We start from the raw sequence: 21,065 nt of genomic DNA on the forward strand, positions 1-21,065 counted from the left end.
GTAAGCCTTCAGCATTCATCAAAGGTTTCCTGCAACTACAAAGAGTATTTGCAACTGTGGAATAAAAGTAGCTACTATTTATTGAGTCTTACTGGATGCCAGGTGTTGTACAATAATTGTTTCTCATTTCTAACCATCCTGAATGTTAGATATTCGTGTATCTTTTTTACAGATGAGGCTCAGAGAGATAAAGTTACTTGTCCCAAACCACATGCTATTAAGCCTCAGAGCTGGATGCAGACCCCGTCTGGTTCCAAATCTCTCCTCTTTCCGGTGTTCCTTGCTGTCAGAGGAATGAAGTGTGATTAAATAGCACCACCCATTCACAATTTGCACTGATTAGGAGAGAACAGGTGCATTCAATTCAAGATGAATCAAAAGAGGCATGAGTCCCCGAAGAAAGGAGCTTTAAGAATTTGAGTAACTCATTGATTATTCTCTTCCGCTGTGCAGTAAGCTGACTAAAGTTAGCATGGAATTTCCATGTGAATAATTCCTCAAGTAATCATAAACTCTGGCTCCTGTTCCTAAAGCCCCCCCCTTTTTTTTAATTTGAAGAGGGAAAGATTGTTTATTTTACACCAGTGGAAAGCAGAAGTTTTCCCAAATCTGCCTCTCCAAAGTGTTTCTCCAGTTGGGTTTTATACTCAGGTTCAGAGACAAAGAGATAATCATTCAGTCAATATGCAAGAAGAGTGATAGACAAAACAATCCATCTGGGAGGTTTGAGGCAGTCTCCCAGTGATTCTTTTTTTTTTTAATTCAATTTTATTGAGCTATTTTCACATACCATACAATCAGCCAAAGTGCACAATCAGTTGTTCACAGTACCGTCATATAGTTGTGCCTTCATCACCCCAATCTATTTTTTGAACATTTTCCTTGTACCAGAAAAAGTGAAAGTAAGAATAAAAAATAAAAGTAGGGGAGAACCTAAGATGGCAGCTAGGTGAGACAGGGCAAAAAAACACCTCCATGAAAAATAGTAGAACCGGAAAGTGACCCAGAACACCAGTTTCAGCGATGCACCAGCCGGACAAGGTCTGCTAAAACCACAGGGACCGTGCACTTGGTGAAACCAGGAGTCTGCATTCTGAAATGAGTGAGTAAGCCGGCTGAAAGTCCTGCGGCTGCGCTGTGGTGTGGGGAAACTGGGGTTGGCATTTGGAGACAGACTAGTTCTTTTTAAAAAAAAAAAAAAAAAAATCCCAGGAACGGCTGCAGTTACAACGGTGAGAACCACGCAGTGAAGCACGGCAGGAGCGGGCTGTGCCAACCTCTTGGTGTCTGGTGTGGAGGATAGACCGCTGCTGATTCCCTCAGGGCCAGGGGACGGGGGAGATCCAAAAGGAGAAAGAAACCGTGCTGCTTGCAGCCAGCTCCCCGGCGGGCTGGAGACACTCCTGCTAGGGCCGTATCCACAGCCCAGAGCTGCACCAGGAATCCCAGTGTGACAGGGAGTGTATCCTATGGCACCGTGCACACGCCACAATATCAGCTGTGGACAGTGGCCTTGGGTGCATACACAGCTAGTTGTCCTGGAGCTGGAAAGGCGGAGCTCTGTGAAAAGGGGGTGGGGGGGTTGAGACGCCCCGTTCAGCCTTCTTTGCATCAGGCTGGGAATGCCCCTGCACAGCCCAGTGGCCCAGGGCTTCCCTTGAGGGCCAGTGCACATTTGTGACGTAGTACAGCCTTCCCTCAGCAGAGGTCCTGGAAGATCACAGCTGAGAAGGGGGCCCCACTCGGAAAACCCAGGGACGCTACATCAGTGCCGGGGACTTGTGGGTCAGTGGCAGAGAAAATCTGGGGCAAAACTGAAATGAAGGCTTAGACTCTTGCAACAGCCTTGTATCTCCGGGAACACCTGGGAGGTTTTATTGTTAAAGCTGCCCTGCCTCCCTAACCACCCAGACACACGCCCCATAAGTTGTATTTTTTACAACTTGAAAGAACCCTATCAAGCAAAGCAAATGCCAAGAGGCCAAAAACAACAGAAAATCTTAATGCATATGATAAAACCAGATGATATGGAGAACCCAGTCCCAAACACCCAAATCAAAATATCAGAAGAGACACAGTACTTGGCGCAATGAATCAAAGGACTACAATCAAAGAACGAGAGCATGGCACAGGATATAAAGGACATGAAGAACAACATGGCACAGGTTATATAAAGGACATAAAGAAGACCCTAGAAGAGCATAAAGAAGAAATTGCAAGAGTAAATAAAAAAATAGAAGATCTTATGGAAATAAAAGAAACTTGGCCAAATTAAAAAGACTCTGGATACTCATAATACAAGATTAGAGGAAGGTGAACAATGACTCAGTGTCCTAGAGGACCACAGAACGGAAAATGAAAGAACAAAAGAAAGAATGGAGAAAAAAATTGAAAAAATCGAAATGGATCTCAGGGATGTGACAGATAAAATAAAACATCCAAATTTAAGACTCATTGGTGTCCCAGAAGGGAAAGAGAAGGGTAAAAGTCTAGAAAGAGTATTCAAAGAAATTGTTGGGGAAAACTTCCCCAACCTTCTAAACAATATAAATACCCAAAGCATAAATGCCCAGCAAACTCCAAATAGAATAAATCCAAATAAACCCACTCCGAGACATATTCTGATCAGACTCTCAAATACTGAAGAGAAGGAGCAAGTTCTGAAAGCAGCAAGAGAAAAGCAATTCACCACATACAAAGGAAACAACATAAGACTAAGTAGTGACTTCTCAGTGGCCACCATGGAGGTGAGAAGGCAGTGGCATGACATATTTAAAATTCTGAGAGAGAAAAATTTCCAACCAAGAATACTTTATCCAGTAAAACTCTCCTTCAAATTGAGGGAGAGCTTAAATTTTTCACAGACAAACAAATGCTGAGAGGTTTTGCCAATAAAAGACCTGCCGTACTTCAGATACTAAAGGAGCCCTACCAACAGAGAAACAAAGAAAGGAGAGAGATATAGAGCATTTTAACAGACATATATAGTACCTTACATCCCAAATCACCAGGACACTCATTTTTCTCTAGTGATCACGGATCTTTCTCCAGAATGAACCATATGCTGGGACGTAAAACAAGCCCCAATAAATTAAAATAATAATAATAATAATAATTGAATGTATTCAAAGCACATTCTCTGATCACAATGGAATACAAATAGAAGTCAATAATTTTTTATTTGTAACTCCACTGTTTACTTCCTACATGATATAAAATACACAAACTCTAATGACAAATCAGTGGTTTTGAACTCAATGTAAAATATGTAATTTTTGACAAGAACTATATAAAGGTGGGGGAATGGAGGAGTATAGGAACATAGTTTATGTGTCCTATTGAAGTTAAGTTTGTATCAAAAGAAAAGCAAGATTGTTATGGATTTAAGAGGTTAAATTTAAGCCCCCCAGTAAACACAAAGAAATTATCAGAGAATATGACCATAGAGATGAAAAGTAGAGTATGGGTTATGAGAAGTGGGGGAAGGGGCAATGGGGAGTTAAGAAATGAGTGTAGGGTTGCTGTCTGAGGTGAAGGGAAATTTCTAGTAATGGAAGGTGGGAAGGTGATAGCATTACAACATTCTAAATGTGATTAATCCCACTAATGGAATGCTAGGGAGGGTTGGAATGGGAAGATTTAGGCTGTATATATGTTTCCACAATTGAAAAAATAATAATAAAAAAGACAGTCAAAATAGATGACAATTGAATGCCAAGAATGATCCTGGATGGGATCTGAGGATGGAGGACAGGAGGCTCAAAGGGACACAGTTGAAACATAAAAAAAAAGGAAATATAGAATGTAAGCTTTGTATCAGTGTTGAATTTCTTGAACTTCTTAGCTGCGCTTAATGGGATTGCATAAAAGAATGTTCTTATTCATGGGAATTGTATATGTGAATTATAGTGTTTGTTCAAGGATGTGTGCAGCTAGATCTCATATGTTCAGAAGACAGAGCAATAGATGATAGATGATAGGGAGAGAGGGAGGGAAAGAAAGAAATGGTCGTGTGACAGGATGTTAAAGTTGGTGGATTGGGGTATCGGAGGAGGGGGGGTCGGGGTATGCTGGAGTTCTGTGTGTGGGGTTTGTATTGTTTTGGCAACTGTTCCTATAATTTTGAATTTATTTCAAAATAAAATTTAAAAATAAATAAATAAATAAAAGTAAAGAAGAACACCTAAAATACCCCCACCCTATTTTTCATTTAGTTTTTTGTCCCCATTATTCTACTCATCCATCTGTATACAAAAGCACCCTTTTGACAGATGCTTCCAACTCTTGCCCCACATAACTCCCATTACTTCATCTTTTCTTCAGGACAGAAAAAAAATCATTTTTTTCCCTGTTTCTGGGCCCCCTTTGTGCTATTCCTGTGCTTGCCAAGTGTTTCATGTCTTCCTGTGATTAGTCATGTGAATATTTAATTAAATGGATTTTCCCCTTTGGGCCCTTCTTCACCACCTGCCCTTCATTTCTTTATTCTTCTCCTGTCAGTTCTTATAAGTCAACTCAAACTCAGATTCCTTGTTTCTTTTACTCGGAAAGTATTTTTTGTGCATCTTCCTGTCCAAATAAGAATCTCTGTATTAAGTTGCCTAATGCTTCCATCTATCTTGTGGGAAGACTATCTCAAGCCTCCTAAAAGGGAGCTGAAAATCAGCTGAGTAACGTATCCCATTGCTTAGAGCTTGGAAGATAAAAGAAATGCTATTTTTCTGGAAAGCCTTCTGACCGCCCCTCCTGGCCCACCTCCTATCCTGGACTGATGCGGAGGGCTGTGAAAATGCTGCAACGGTCATTCCCTTCTCCATGGGTGTTCCTCACGTCTTGCACTCAGCTCCCCATGTGGGTGGCCTGGGAGGCTGGTTTTGCCTTTGTCTCCCATGGGTCCACACCCATGTGCATGCCGTATGTTATGCACCCTCATGTTGGCCATTGGGGTGAGGCTGACTGGACGGCCATCTGAAGTGACAGAGGACGTCAGGAGCTGAGCCACTGAGGCCTGCTGCAAGGTTCTGGGGCCCTCGCAGCTCCTAGTTTCTCGTTCTTGGAATCCAAGGCTGGTTTGCCCCTCCCAAGATGGGCAAGAGTGACTGGAACCGCCTTCCTACTGGAGATGGGGAGAAGGCCACGTCCCTAATGGAACTTGAAAACCTTGCGAGGAACGTATGGTTTTCCTGGCTATTAACAAAACCAAAAAAAAAAAAAAAAAAATTTTTTTTCATTGCTTCCATGACGAAAATGTGTAATTTATCCTTGTGTATGAGAACCAGGCTCTTCTGTATAATATTTTGATTCCAGCAACAACTAGTATCTCTGTCTCATTGCTCATTCACCCTCTATTTCTGGATGTCTGGAGAACACTTAGAATTGGGAAATTTATGTTTTAAACCACTTCTGAGTATGGGTAGTATATTCTATCACCAAACTGAAAATGTGTGGCTAAGCTGGTCCGGTTTGTCCTGAAAACGTAATCTACTTTTTTCCCTTTCTGCCTTTTCCTCTCTTTGTTTATTTTGAAATTAGTAAGCTTATATAATTTATTATTAGAATACTGCATTTTTCTCTAATGTCATCAAAAGGTATGGCAAAGGCTGAAATGTATGAGAGGATTGCTTTTAGTCCACAAAGAGTATCAGGTTCATTAGCTCTTTCTTGAAATCAGTGATTTTTAATGACTAAAAGAAATGCGTTTTTCTTTTTATTTTTAAGTTGTCTTTTTTCCTTATGGCACATGGCATTTATAAGACATACAGTACAATGCAGGCAATACATATGGTGACTGCTGGGCCTTTAACTATATGTAAATTATGTTGAGCATGCCATTCTTTTGTGTGTCCCTTGCTGTATTTCATTCTCCCCTCCTGGTGGTCATTTAGCTCTGGTATTTTTGCCCTGAGGTCATGAGGGTGCTGTCTCCCTCCTGCTCTTTCTTTAATTCATATTTAAGTACTGGATTTTTAATATCTGGTAATAACCCTCCTGAAAGTATGTTTCTTAAGGCAGTGATAATTGTTTTCACCGTGCTCCGTCTGATTTGTATTGGCACCAGGGACGGGGGTCGCAACACAGAAGGGCCCCTGTGCTCTGGGGGAGGTCAGAGCTGCTCAGCCCACCCTTGGCAGACCCCCAACCAGGAGACATCCCCAGCCTCTGTCCTAGACCTCTCGGTGGCTTCGAGACAGCCACCGTCAGTTAGCACTTTGGTCCCAGGTGCTCTGACAGATTCCGTTCTCCTGTTCCCCAGCAGCAAAGCTGTCAGCAGGCCTAGCCGGGGCCGTCCAGTCTTCCTTCACAAATCCCACATCCCAGCTGGCTGCACTTCATTGCAGGGATTTGGGTCTAGATGGCGGCCAAGTTGTTTGCGTGGTGGTTCTGTATACATTACCCTTCTTCTTTGGGGTCTGCAAAAGCTCCAGCTCCCTCTCAGGGCTGCTGTAGAAATAGCGGATTAAAAATAACCAAAAGTCTGCTCGGAAAACCCCATCACTATGTCAGTGTATAATAAAACCAGGCTGTGTCCTTTTTTAAAGCAGGCCTGAATACAGTATTCTACTAAGGGCAGCAGAGACTAAGTTTACTTTCATTTGTAAAAGCTTATTATCCTACCCTAAAAAGACATTCTCTGTTAGGTTGAATAATTACTTTTTGATGACCCCGTGTGGATTAGTATTTGCCACCTTATTTTCCCAAAGGAAAGATTAAAAAAATAGAAGACTTACAAAAATAAAAGGCCCCGTGATCACAGCAATGTAGAGCTGCAGACCAGCATGTTTATTTTCAAAACAGAAAGCACAGATCTTATAACAGTATATTAATACTGAAGCTGTTCCAACTAAATGAAGGAAGGCGATTTGATTATTCTGAAGTATTCTGTAACATACTACAATGACAATGTTGGGTTTCTTTTCTCTGAGGTTTGTGTATGTGATGACTGTCACTGAATTGTACTTCAGAGTATAGTAAAAATTGAGATAACCAGGGAAAGGAATGAAAGTAAAGTGTTTTACCTCCTACCCACCCCCACCCCCGCCAAAAAAAAAAGTGTTTTTAGTGGTTTTATGGTCATGTTTAAGCAGAGATCGGCAATAAAAAGTATTTTTGAAGCTGGAGTCACTCCTCTCTGAACAGTATTTTCTTATAAAAATGTTATTTCTGTTATTTACCCTCAGGTAGAACGGAATTGGGTTCGTTAGATACTGCCTTAAGGCTGCTATGCCACCCTCGTTGGAATTCTTGGAATCCTATAAAGATTTTTGAAGTGTGCCAGTAGAACACTGCCCTGTGCTGCCCTGCTTGGGTGTCTGGTGTGGGCCATTGGTGACACCAGTCTGCTTCCTCCCACCCCACACGGTTTCTCTTCTAGGGCAGCCCCAGCCCCTTTTACCACTCCATCAGAACAGCCGAGGAGCTCGCTCAAGTGCAGGTTCCTAGGCCAGGCCTGTGGCCCTCAGTCTCCGAGGGTGGAATCCAGGAACCTGCCCTCTTAAGAAATTCCCTGGTGGGTTTGTTCTCTCCAACATCCTAAGCAGATGCGTTAGAGGCCTCAGGTAGGGGCGCAGAATCCAGGTATGGGCTAAGCCCTCCCTGGACCACCGTGCCAGAGCCCCCACGGTGGCCAGACGCTCTTGCAAAGCTTTAGATGTATTACCTCACGTAATCCTCCCAGCAACCCTGGGGAGCAGGCATCACCATTACCCCCATTTTGTAGGGGAAGTAACTCAGGCTCAGCATGCACAAATCCCTCACCCAACATATTAATCAGGAAGCAGACTCTAGGGAGACAACCAACAGGAGAGATCTATAAATATTATGAGATTTTATAAAAGTGTCTCATGCAACAGTGGGGATGCACAAGTCCAAATTCCATAGGGCAGTCTACAGGCTGGCAACTCTGATGAAGGTATTCAGTAAATTCAGGAGAAGCTGGCTGGCTGAAGTAGAGGTGAAAATCCTCTATTCTGATGGCTTAAGTCACCACTTCTCCTTTAAAGCCTTCAACTGATTGGATGAAACATCTCATTGCTGAAGACACTCTTCTTAGTTGACTATTGTTGTAATCAGCCATAAATGCAATCAACTTACTGATGATTTAAGTCCACAAAATGGCTTTGCAGTAACAGTCCAGTGCTTGCTTGACCAGACACCTGGGCACGATCACCTGGCCAAGTTGGGCACATGAACCTAACCGTCACACTCAGGATCCCAAAGCTAGTGAGTGAGTCTGCTGATTATTTTCCCATGATCCTAGGACAAATCTTTGTGCAAGATGGTGATTTTTGATCTACAAAATGTCTTCAGTTATCCCCCAAACAAATCATCTTGTTAGGTTTGAGCAACTTATCCCCTACTTTTTTCTGGAACTCTCTTGTACTTTAAGTGATAAAAGCAGACTAGGATATGTGTGCCACTGGAATTTAATACATGTAGTTTAATGCTGGGTAAATGAATAGAAAAGAAACGTGAGTGCAGCCGAATCACTCATTAGCAAGACCTGTCCCCCGTCACCCATCTGTGGCATCCTGCAGCCACATCCTCTTCTCCATGGCAGGAAGTCTGACCTCAGGAGCACGGGAGTGGTTCTCATTCAGGTGCCTCTTCTTTTCTGGAGACTCTGTTTCCTCGTGGTTTAGGAGGTAGATCTCGATAGATCCCTGCATAAAATTTAGAGTGGATCCATATGGCAAGATTTAAAGTGGAGGGGAGTTGTTGGTGTTCTTTTGATTAAAATGGGTCAGCAGAGGATTACAGCCACAGCTGCTGGGACTGCCAAGGAATGGTCCCCTTCTCTTCAGGCCTCCCAGGTTCCTTCTTAACTTCTCCCCTCCTTCAGTACTGGCCGCAAAAAATCTTTCCAATTTTCATTTCAAAGTCTTTCTCCCGTCCCAGTTTAGACTTTAAATGACTGTTTCTGAGCCAAAAGCAGAAAATCGCATAATCTTTAAATGTAGAAAAGTGTGAACATAGAGCACTGGCAGGCCAGTACGGTTCAAAACTCAAGTTTATTAAGAACATCGCAGTGTATTTGAAATGTAGAAGAAGGATGGTAACACTGTTCATCTGTCTAAAATATGGGTCTTTTTTCCTATTAATAAGCACAGCAGATGAACTGTGAGTCGAGAAACTGTCACTCGCTACTCTTTTGAAAGAGCCAAGAAGTTTGTGAATGTCGTCTATTTGCTGTGTCATTTCTGGTGTTAACGCAGTCAGACAGGTTTAACACCGACATCCTCCAGTCTGAAGTGTCATTTCTGGAGATTGTAATTTGAGGAACTTGAAAAGCATGGCAAGAATGTGAGCCAATTCAAAGATACACTGTGGTTCATATATCAAAGGGAAAAAGACTTTTGATGGCTTTTCACAGATACTGAAGAGCTTGAAATTAGATGGATGGGGCCCAGAACTTGCTAACCAATTTCTAGATTATGATAAATGCACGTTTTTCTATTTAAAAGGCATTTTTGCTGAAGAAAGTCATATTAGTACTTTGTAGCCTAACACCACACAGCTGTCTGTGTGTTAAACAAGTCAGCTCTTCTAGAACTGCGGTGTGGCCTCAGTGCAGTTGATCTCAGGAGAAAAAGCCCTTGTGTGATTGAAGAACTTCAAGGATGGATATCATATTGGGATAAGGACAAAATTAAGGCTTAGCTAAGAATCAGAGTAAGCACATCCGGTTTTCAGAACTTAATAGCCCAAGTTGCCTTGGGGGAAAAAAAATAATGCTTTCACAAACAATTACTGCTCTTTGCAAAAACACAGACACACAGAGAAGTTATTTAAGCATAGTTAGGAGGTCATTTTTTGAGACTTTGTCTGGAAATTAGCTTTCATGGATGAAACAGTTTGGGTCACATCTCCAATATTCCCCTTGAGAAAATGAAGTAACAAAATCCATTAGACACTTAACGTTAATAGATCTTCTTTAATGTGCCTCCAGTACTCTTGGTCTTGGCATGCTGTGGGACTTTGACACAGAACAACATCAGAAAAGCCATATTGTCTTTGAGGATGAAAGATTCTGCACACTTAATCCATTAATCTAAGTTGAGGGGCTTTGCCCAGAGTAAAAATATTTTGTTCTTACAAAGTGCTTTTCATACTAAATGTCCAAACAATACAAATTTTTTCTGGTGACTACGTTCAGCCCCATCTTCTACATGTAAAAAAAAAATAAAGCAAGAAGAAGTTAAAATTTTTTTTTATTTAACAAGCACTTATATAGTTCTTTGTGTATGAGTTCAGACTCTTCTAAGTGTTTTACAAATATTAATTCATTTAGTCCTCGTAACAGCACTATGAGTTTGGTGCTGTCATCTCCATTCTGTTGGCGAGGAAGGGGAAGCACGGCGAGGTCAGGCAGTGGGCCAGCTCTTCAGCAGGTAGCAGGGTGCACAGCAGGAATCCAGCTCATGCTGGTAGGTTCCAGAACGTGGGCTCCTAACCCCTGCCCTCCCCTGCCTCTCTGTCTCCCCCAGGCCACCCTCGGAGTTCAGAACAGCCGGCCAAGGCTAGGGCTGAGGAGGTTTAACATTTCCAGATCCCCTTTCTGGTCACTCACCAACAATTTCCTCCCCTAAAGACTCCATTCTAATCTTCAAAGTGAAATTTCAGACTGAACGTTTTCGACTTGGGGAAGGTGAAGCCTTTGGGTTCTTGGATGATGGGACTGTGCGGAATCACTTAGCGTCAACCATAAAATATTTAAGACAGTCAATGAAAAAAAGATTGAAAGTGAAGTCGAAGCGTTCTCTTTGGGTGGTATTCTGTTTATTCCAAAAGGTTATTTTCAAGTTACACATCCCACTTCCTGCACCGATAATACACCAGCCTAGACTGATGAGGTCAGAATGGGCCAGAACAGAGATGCAACTGGGGGTTCATAAGGCAACCCCAGGCCCACGCCCTTCTCCTCTGCCGTATTAGGGAACAGCATCAAGGCCGTACTTCTGGAACAGATAGGGAGCTAAGTGGCACTTTATCCCCTGTCTACCCACAGACTGACCTGGGTATACCTGGGACGATGAAGATGCCCTGTTGATTCTGTGGTGTTGTTGATGGAAACAAGCCATCCTGAAAGCCCTGAAATGCCACCTTACCCCCATCCTGCCCAGGGAGCTCTGCGCTGTTGGCCCAAGGTAGTGGGGCATGGCTCCTAAGTTTTGTTTTCTGGTAGCAGGTGGGGGCCACGAGGCCTTGACAGGGAGGCAGCCGAAGGTCGGGGCGCTGCAGACCCTGCCCACCAGGACACTCCCAGCCATAGCGCGTGGCCAACCCACAGAGAGGTGGCCGGAAGGGAAGGGTCTTGGGCCATGGCTGGAGGAAACGCTGGCTTAATTTGTGGAAAACACTGCTCTGCAATATCTGAAATGGCTTTGGAAGCCACTCATTCTATAAGGCCCCAGGATAGATAATTTAGCTACTGTATTGAAAAAGAAAAAAAAGAAATACTAGATCCATCAATGATGATGAGGTGGGTTTCGTTTTATAATTCTCCCAATGCAGAAAGCAACCCAAGCCCTCCCCACCTCTAGGCTCACATGATCCAGCCTCCCTATAATTCTTCTGTAATCAGTGAGTAGCCTTGGTATTTGCCAAGTTTGGGTTGAATCTTTTCCTGTTATACTGAAGTTTTGAAGTGGAACTCGGTGTTGGTGAATGGAGCTGGAAGAAGTGGTTTAATCATTAGCAGGTGTGACAGGTTGTCGGGTGTTCTCTTTCCCTTTTTTTTTTTTTTTTTTGGTAAATATCACTTAGAATGATTTATCTTTACTTATTCAGAAGCTCTAACTACCCCAAAAAGAGGATAACCACGAAACTTTCCTCTAACAGTGACAGAGCAACAGCTGACTAGAATTTAGCTGTGACTCACGCTTGGGGCCATAGAAGAGTGACTACAGGGAGATCACATCTATTAAAATAGCACTCTGTTTAGATGTCAGGAAAAAGCTCCAGAGAGCTCATTTAGAGTCCCTGTTTTGTAATTTGGACAGATTCCTTGATGCTATAGATTAAAACAATAAATATGTCTAAATTACTTGCAAAGTATAGAAAGGGTATGAGTATGTTTTCAATGGGTTCTCACTCCACAGGCTTGCTGTGTAAAGGATGCATTAGGATGCAGTCTCTGCCTGGGGCTTTATCAGTGGAGATGTTGTGATGATGTAATACAGTGGTTAGGGTGGCCTCTGGAAACAGCTGCCCTGCACCTTCCTCTCACAAGCCCCATTTTCTTTGTGAGTTGCTTGACCCCGCTGAGCTACAGTGTCGTTTGTGAGTGAGGGCTGTGGTGCTACCTCTTTGGGTTATTATAAGCAGGTAACCAGATAACATGTGTAGAGTTCCTGGTTTAGTGCCGGGCATGGGAATAAAGCATTCAATAAATTTTAGTAATTGCTGCTTTAAAAGTCAATCTCTTCTTGTGATTTGAGTCTCTCAAGATTCAAGTTTAACCTGGATGTAGCTGGATTTTGAGTTCTTGCGTGCTGTTTTCTATTTGACAGGCCAAACCCACTGCCACAGCAGGGGCAGCCAAATGGTAGATTGTTCCATTATTTATTGACAAAGGGTGAGGCGAAAGTGGAAGTTAAGTGAGAAAAGGAGGTTATTAAACATATGTATAGAAGTGTGTATGTACTTGTTTAAGTGTGTATGTACTTACTAAGAAGGTCATTTATCCAGACATTAATTCTCATCTCTAAATGGAAGGATCATACGTACCCTTTGTTTTTCTTTTTATACTTTCTCCAGATTTTCTGCAGTGAAACTGTATTGCTTTCTTATTAGAGAAAAACAACAAATGCTGTTTTTATGAGGAAACAAACATGCTGTCAAATGGAACTGATCTGGAGAAGTGTGCTTACCAGCCTGGACCCAGTGGCCTGGGGAAGTGGATGCAGGTTGCTGGGAGCAGGAGTCTAGGGGAAGCTTGGCATGTTTTGTCAAGTGCTGCAAATTTGGGGCAGTCAGTGTTACAGAATCTTCGTTGAGGTTTTGCACCTGCCTTGTTCTCTCCTCTGGTTCCAAGTGTATAAATAACTCTAGAAGCTGACCCTGTGTCCCAGGACCCCGTTGGACTTCTGAGATCAGGAGCACACTAAACCCTGGCTGTCTATAGCTGCTATTCCCAGTAACGGCCCCCAAACTGACCGAGCCTGCAGAAGCGTCATTTTTAAGCATCTGCACTCTGACCTGCTTGGGATCCTTGCCATGGGCCCCTGCTTTTAATCTCTTCAAGGGCCACCGGCCAGGTCCTGAAGATCTCTGACATGAAGGCCTTCTTTGATTGTCTTGGAATATCGGATGACTTCCTCTTCCCACCCAACCTGTCCCAGTGGCCTTCTTTGGTGTTTTCCTCTTGGCAAAGCTATTTCAGTGTCGATTTCTCACTTACTCATCTCCCTTCCCCATGTTCCCTCAAGTTTCTTCTCTTCTACTCTCTCCATTTTAATTTAGGGAAATATATAGATGTAATTTTAGATTATTTAATTTGAAAATACCCATATTCTTAATTTTACTTATTTTATCTGTTTCAAGTGGCATGACATATATTTTGTGGAGTATTTAAAAACATTCCTAACTTTAGGGTTTTATTGATTAAATTTGGGAAAAAACCTCAGAGAAAATGATTTGTCCATATTTTGTCTCTTTTTGTGCCCACAGATGTCACTTTCAGGGATATGTATCAGAATTATTGTGCTCATAAATTGCACATATTAAAGATGAGAAGACACTTTACCCACAGAGTTTTGTGCTTACACATCTCAAGTCTCGGTGGAACTGAATTTTCCATATAATTGTTTCTGTACTTAACTTTATAAGGAAACACATGGCCAAACTTAGGATAGCCCTACTTTAAGTTTCAACGTGATTTGGGTTTTACAGCATCCAAGATTTTCCTAGCTGTGCACTTCTTTTTTTTCTTTCCTTTTCTTTTTCGGTCTTAAAACACACTCTTTTGGCTGATTCAATAAGCTGTTCCTGCCAACCAGTTGCTTTTATGGTAATTGACAGTGTAGCTGATTTTTGGAATCTTAGGATCTGAAAAGTCATTTTAGCTCAGACTTTTGGAGAGGCTCAGCCAAGCTACTTGCAGAGTGAGAGATGCAACTGAGCTGAATGTAGGACAGGCCTGGAAGATTCTGCAGACAAAAGCCATTTCGGGCTTGTGACTTCCCGCATTTCAGCAGGATTCAGAGTCCCTTAAGTCGTTGCTTGAGCTACCAGTGCTACTCCTGGCAAGAAGCCAGTGACACCCCCCTGGACGCAACAGGGAGCTGCAGCCTGAGCCTGGTGGGCACTGGTGGTGGGTACAGCAGACCCTAATCACTGCTGATTGGCAGAAAAGACACAAAATACTTGAACCAGATAGAAGCCAGCAAGTTTATGCTTCAAAGCAAAAGAGCATACTAAAGAAGCTTTTAACATTGAATATAACGGGTAGACTATAAATTTTCTCAGTTCCCCTCAAATGATATCGGTTCTCTAAAACAGCTATTTCCCAGGATTTCTTCTCAGGGTAACAAATAGGAAAATCTCCCCAAACTACCAGATCCGTATGGTCCTCTGCTTTCCTACAAAAGCACAAATGTTCCAGAGCAAAAGCGCCCCTGTTTGCGATCTTCCTTTTGCTAGCGCTTCTGGGAACTGGAAAGCACCACTCCACAGGAGACGCCCCTTGGATGTATAATATCCCAGTGATACTGGCAGCCCACCAATCCAGCCACAGAAAAAGCATGCCTCTCTAACACCAGTTTATTTTTCTAACCAAAACCACCCTTAAACACAGAGACCCCCAAAAGCGGCAGTAGTCAGCCTTTTCTTGTTGGTTTAAAATCTTTGAGATTGAGCTTTGTTCCATCCTGGTAATGTTTAGCATTGACTGTTGACAGCGAAGCAAGATGTTTCTTTTATTCATTACTTTTTGGGAAGACTCTTCTTCAGTTGCTGGGAAAAGAACCTGCATCATATCTGCTAACATTAAATGTGCCCATCTGTCTTAAAAAATAAAACACAGGATTCGGTCTTTTGAATCCTGCCTAGTACAAAGTTGAAGTTCGTGAAATGAATTAAGAATACCCGAGCAGGGATTGGAGGAAGTGTGTGTTTTCACACTTCAAAGGTATTTTCCTAGGCACCAAACTTTAAAATACATACACCCCCAAAGAGTAAGCAGAATGTTATAATTTCGCAGTTGGCTGGAGCAAACTCGTTTCTCAGTGGAACGAGTTCCAGGAGGCAGCCCCTGGGACTGCTAGCTGTGACCAGGAGTCTCCGAAGTTTGCAGGACATGCAAACTAACTCTGCATCTCAAGTAGAAGCGCTGCGTGGACCTGCACGGCGAATTATGTGTTCTGTCTTCTGCAGGCAGGCCCCTCTTGGTCAGGACATTTCTGGGTTCTGTAACCCATTCCGCACTCAACAGCCACAGGCTGCCTTCTTGTCTGCCCGATAATCACACTCAGGTTGACCATTCAGGTAGGGAAGCAATTTCTGCCCCGGTTATCTGTGAGTTCATTTGCAAGCCAGTGCGTTGGTTACATGGTCTTTTCTAAGTTATGTTTTGTTATTTCCCTGATGTTATTCAAGCTTCATGGAACTTATTCAGCTTCTGCCAAGTCTTTCCATTGAATAAATAGCTCCGTAACCCATTGCTTCACTTTGGCAACAGAGTTATTGCAATTTGTGGGCAAAATTGAGCAAAGGCCTAGCTCATTTTTTTTTTTCTCTGTAAAATGTCCAACATTGCTGGCTTTCCTCCCCCTAAACAAAGGCCTTGACTTGTTCTCTGTTCTGGTGGAGCCTCTTCCATTAGTGAGCAAAGATCTACAGATAACAATACTAAATAAGTGATGACTTAACGGCCACAAAAGAGGCTTGCCATCCGTGTAAAAAAAGCTAAAATGCAAAGTGCTTAGCGACATGCCTGCACATAGCAACATTCTTTAAATTGGGATTTTCAGAGGTCTGAGAATTAAAAATTACCCTTCTTTTCCTCCATTTATGTGGGCAATTTTGCGATTCCAAAATTATCAAAAGCAGCAGAGGGGTCGCTAACTATCCCAGCTAACAAAGACGGGACCAGAAGTTGCAGAGGCTGACAGGGCTCCAAAGGGGGACCGTCCAGCTTCCCACAGGCCTGGGCATTTCCCCCAAACCCTTTAAAATGAGGTCTGAGTATTTATTCATTGAAAGGAGCAAACATTCGTGGTTCCATTTCTGGCCAAGCCCACATGCTCTCCTTTATCCTTCACAACCACCTTGTCGTTATTCACTGTCTTTTCATTTCGTTTGTTTGCCCTTGTTTTTCTTTTGCGTTCCCTGGGTCTCTGGGCGAGTGGTGGCACAGAGCACTCAGTTGGTGAGCATCTTGTTTCATGGTCCACACGGTGAGACCCCAGGCTGGACAGGCAAAGGGCCTTTTGCAGTTCTTTTCCTACGGGCACTTGGAAGCTTCACTGCTTAATCTAAGTGACCATTTAATTGTTTTTCTCTTCCCTGGGAAACTTTGCCCTGGATGGACTGCACGTTTATCATGTTGGTTCTCCTCTTTGCAGCCTCTTCTGGTTCTGTGGCTCTCTGGGGCCCAGAATTGGAAATTGAGCCTGCATTGTCTGACTAACCTTGAGCATGAGAGAGAGAGAGAGAAAAGCCTTGAGAAATACTAAGTTGGAGAAGGTAAAAGGAAGGACAAGGACTGAGAAGGCAGGAAGAGACTGCTTTCCAAAGCTGCAGACCACTACACAGGGCCCTTGAGCAGCCATTGTGTCTTCCATGTTGCTGGGGCTCCATGTGGAACCTCCTTACCTGGCTGCCCAGTCATTGTCCTTGTTGACGATGATGATATGGTGGGGACTGAGCCTCTGTCTCATTTTGGGGTCTCAGAGACTGATGGGGAGCCTCATTCCCACCCTTCGTCTCCCCTCAGGTGCCATGTTGGCAGCTCTTCACCACCAATGCTTTCCTCTCTGGTATATGCCTGTTTCTGTGTTCCCAGTACCATATTCCTTTAGCAAAAGTAGCCAAACCTGAGAGATTCCATCAAGATCAAGAACCAGTTTCATCTTTCTTCATGTTTATGTGGTATTGGTAGAGACTGGTGTCCTGAGTGAGGCAGCAAACCCAAACGAAAGGTGAAGTACAAAGACAACAGCCAGTACCCCGACTTCCACTTCCTGCCGTTGCTTGGTCAAGAGGGGCATGGCGGAGTCTGTCTGGAGGACGAAGACTGGAGCCTGTTTATTCTAAAATCCTGTGTTGCTCTCAGCGTTGGATCTGGTACTCATCTGCTGACTGGCCAAAGGGAACTGTTGGTCCATGTTTTTTCTGAGATGAAGGTTTGATTGCTATGGAATCATAGAATACAGAGCCAAAGGCCCCTTAAGATCTTCTGGGAACCCTTTACATTACAGCTGAGGAAACTGAGTCCCATTCTGTGGGGCAGAGTGATCTGCCTGGTTACACAGCAGGTGAGGGTAGGGCCAGGCCAGAACCGTCCCAAAGTCCAGGCACTGCTCCTTTGGCCTCCTGACAGAAAGGCCCAGTTTCTCAGAGTAAATTGACCTCAGATTTTTGTGTATCTTTGAAAGCTCCCTTAATTCTTTATACCTGCTTTCATGAAGCACGTTATTCCCTGCTTTCTTTGCAAAGAGATTTTCTTTCTGCATACTAAGTTATTCTTATATCTTTGTAAAAAAAATAGCCCTTATTTCCCATCATATTTCCTGATGAACTTTCATTCCTGGTAATGATGAAACTCCTGAGATTAAAAAAAGAATAAAAGAAAGAAAAAAAAAGTAATGGAATTTTTTGCTTTTCTTGACAGACACTCTGGAAAATGGATCCAGTAAGGGTGACAGGTGAGCAATATGTTTTTATCGTGCTTTTCAGTGACGGCATTTTCAGCTTGGGCGGCCCTGAATTTGATCGCTGTCTTTCTGTTCTGCTTAAATCCAGTGCATCTATCAGAAGGGGGGCGAGCAAGGATGACACGTACTGGAAGGAGATCAATGCAGCAATGGCCTTGACGAATCTTGCCCAGGGAAAGGACAAACTGCAGGGAACCACCAGCTGCATCATCCAGAAGTCGTCGCACATAGCAGAAGTAAAGACAGTCAAAGTGCCACTGGCACAGCCATTCTGAGAGCCAGCGCTTTGCAGATCGCGTGGATATTCTCCAAGGTGGTACGTTTTGTAAATTCTCATCCTTGGAGCCGAAGCAGGAGTGAAACAGGCACCTTCGCCAATGTGGTCAGGAGAGCAGTTGACCTTTTCCGAGAACTTCTTGATTTTTAATTATCCTAAATATATCATTTAATTGCTTCTATTAAAAAAAGCATATAAATTATACAAAACTTATTTTAACCGATAATATTAACTTATTTTATGTTACTCAAACTATGCATAAAATGTCTGCATTGCCATTTCAGTAAGTGCCTTGCTTCCCCCAAATAAGCTACAACGTGGGCATAGCCAAACAGCTCTGCCTCAAAATGACAACGCTGTAACGCTCATTTGTCTATGTGTGTCATCCCAGATGGGCCGAACCGTTCCAGGACTGAAACCTCAATTGCTGAAAGCCCTTGAAATGTATTCAGTAACTCACATGTTAAAACTTGGAAATCTGTTCAGCCCCAGTGAAATGCTCCTTTGAAAAAATTCTGCAGTATTTTAAATTGTTCAGTGTTCCGTCCAGAACGGCAGTGTGGTTTTTATGCCTCTGCTTGCTCGCGTATTTGATAGGTCTCAAACATCCAGAATGAAAGGTGCAGTGATCCACATGATGTGTACCTTTAAGAAACGATTCTTAAGACTAATTTAAAATAGCAATGGAATGCATCGTGATCACAAAAACTTTTTCAAACACTGCTGAAAAACACAACATCCTATAGGATTAATTTGGACTCTCTCTCAAGTTTTACTGTTTTTTAAGACGCTGTTATGTAAATAACTCAACATGTTCCAGTGCAGAACTAAACCTATAGTTTAGTTTTAAAACATGGTACTGTTTGGCATTAGAGCTCAGTGGGTTTTTTTGTGTGTGATGGAAACTGATTCATATGAATGACCAAAAAACCTTTTGTTTGGTTCATTTCAAATCACAATTGCAGATGGACAATTTATATTGCAATGAGAACAAGACTTGGGAAGAAATGTCTCTCTATGTGAATATACGTGTATGCACATAAAGTTGATTTTTAAATTTAAAACATATGGAAAACAAAACACTGTACAGTCTCTGAATTTTGCCAAGTAGGACATTTAAAGTAAAAATTAAGTGAAATCATGCATTAAAAGAAAGAACACTTTGTTTCTAAATTAGACTACCACTGAGTGAGAATAATCAATAACAAAAAAGAGGAATATCTTTTTCAATCAAACAATAATAGTCTAATCAGCTTGGGAGAACCTGAAACTTGAATAAACAATAGAGAAGCCAAATATAACAGAATGTATGTGCTACAGAAAACTGAAAAGGATTTGATTCTTTTATGGTGGGATTTTTTTTCTGGGTATGTAATCTATTTTGTAGTTTTGTTTGTTTTGTTTTGTTTTAAACTGGAAAACATTTTTGTAAGTGGGTTTCAGAGCCAACAGTGCAGCCATGCGGTGATATTTTTTATTTTGCAAAATGCTTTTAAAACCAAAGGCTGCTCCAGTTGTTTCATGGACAATTATCAGTCTTGATATAAATTGTAGGACACTTTTTCATGTAACATAGCATTTGGGGATTGGGTTTATTTAGTATCATGAAGATAGTTTGATATAAAAATATTTTGTGTGTGTGTGTATATATATATATTTTTACTTTGTTTTCTAAATTGCTGTTTGCAGTAACAGTAAGTACAAAGCAAGATATGTATGTTATGACTGTATGATCAGATGAAGTATGAGTTCTTTTGATTTACATCCTTAAGTAGTTACAGATCCAGGATAAAAGCTTTGGAATCTTTATAAACCGATGTTGCCAAAATGTGAGCTTGTCAATGAAAACCGAGGACAAGTACTTCACTCTTTATCATACTAATATAAGTTATTCTCATATTAAATACTTTAATAAATTGTTTTTTGTTTTGACGTATTTCAGTTAGATGAATGAACACTGGTTGTTTTCTATTTGAATCAGTCATGGTTCATTTTTGCCATCTTTTGAAAGAGAAGCAACAAATTTGTTCTGTGTTATAAACTACAGATGACAAGCCAATGTGGGACAGTAATTCACAAGATTTTTTTAAAATACCAAAGCTTGGAGTTTGGCCTATAAGCATGTCAGCAAGATTTTACAGTTAGCACATCCTTGACAATATTTCCAATGGCAATTACCTTTAATTTATTTTTTCTTTTGCTGCTTTAACATTTTCTGGAAATTAAGACCTACCACCACCACCACCACCCCCGATCCTTTAAAAGAATCTTGAGCAATGCTGAGCTAGCAGCAGAGCATCTAACTCATAATTTATGTTGTAGAGAAATAGAATTACCTCTCTTCTGTGTTTTGCCATATGTAATCATTTTAATAAAATTAATACCTGCCAGGAGTTCGTGACAGACTTAAAATAAAAGTTAATTTCTAGACCTCAATGATCGTATGAATTCTGTTTTCCTTTGAGAGTTGACCAGGTGGAAAAAGAAGTAGAACAGAAGGGCCCATTTTGTGCCATAATTCTTCTTAGCCTGGTAAGAGATATGATATGGCAGTGCTGAATTGGTATTAGGTTTGAATTTCATCGCCCTAGACCACCAGCCTGCCTTTTAAGAGACAAGGAAAAGAACCTGTGATGCTGACGATTAAAACGCATAACTTCAAAATGAACTTTTTCACAAAATGCCTTCTCTCAGTGGCTATTACCATTAAGCATTATTACTTGGTGCCAGAAAGAAAACCATGGCTTTGAAACTAGATAGATCTGTATTTGAGTCCGGACCCTCAGTCTTGCTCAGAGTCTCCGTCTGCAAAGCGGGAGTGGAGAGCTCTACCTTGTAGAGTTTGCCATGAGGTTCAGAGATAAGATACAGTCTATACAAGTGGTAGGAATTAGGTGTTCAACAATGGAAGGTGT

General features: G+C 42.0%; 1 protein-coding gene across 1 annotated transcript in view; it reads left to right on the forward strand.

Moving 5' to 3' along the window:
- The window catches only part of MKX (mohawk homeobox), a 64,981-nt gene extending 44,408 nt beyond the window's left edge, over window positions 1-20,573 (forward strand). Inside the window, exons 6-7 of the mRNA XM_037837372.1 lie at window positions 17,831-17,864; window positions 17,962-20,573. Coding sequence (XP_037693300.1) covers window positions 17,831-17,864; window positions 17,962-18,148 — 221 coding nt within the window. The 3' untranslated portion in view covers window positions 18,149-20,573. The remainder of the gene's footprint in view (window positions 1-17,830; window positions 17,865-17,961) is intronic.
- The last annotated feature ends 492 nt before the right edge of the window (window positions 20,574-21,065 follow it).

The sequence above is a fragment of the Choloepus didactylus genome, chromosome 5, assembly GCF_015220235.1.
Source record: "Choloepus didactylus isolate mChoDid1 chromosome 5, mChoDid1.pri, whole genome shotgun sequence".
In the NCBI taxonomy this organism is placed as follows: Eukaryota; Metazoa; Chordata; class Mammalia; order Pilosa; family Megalonychidae; genus Choloepus; species Choloepus didactylus.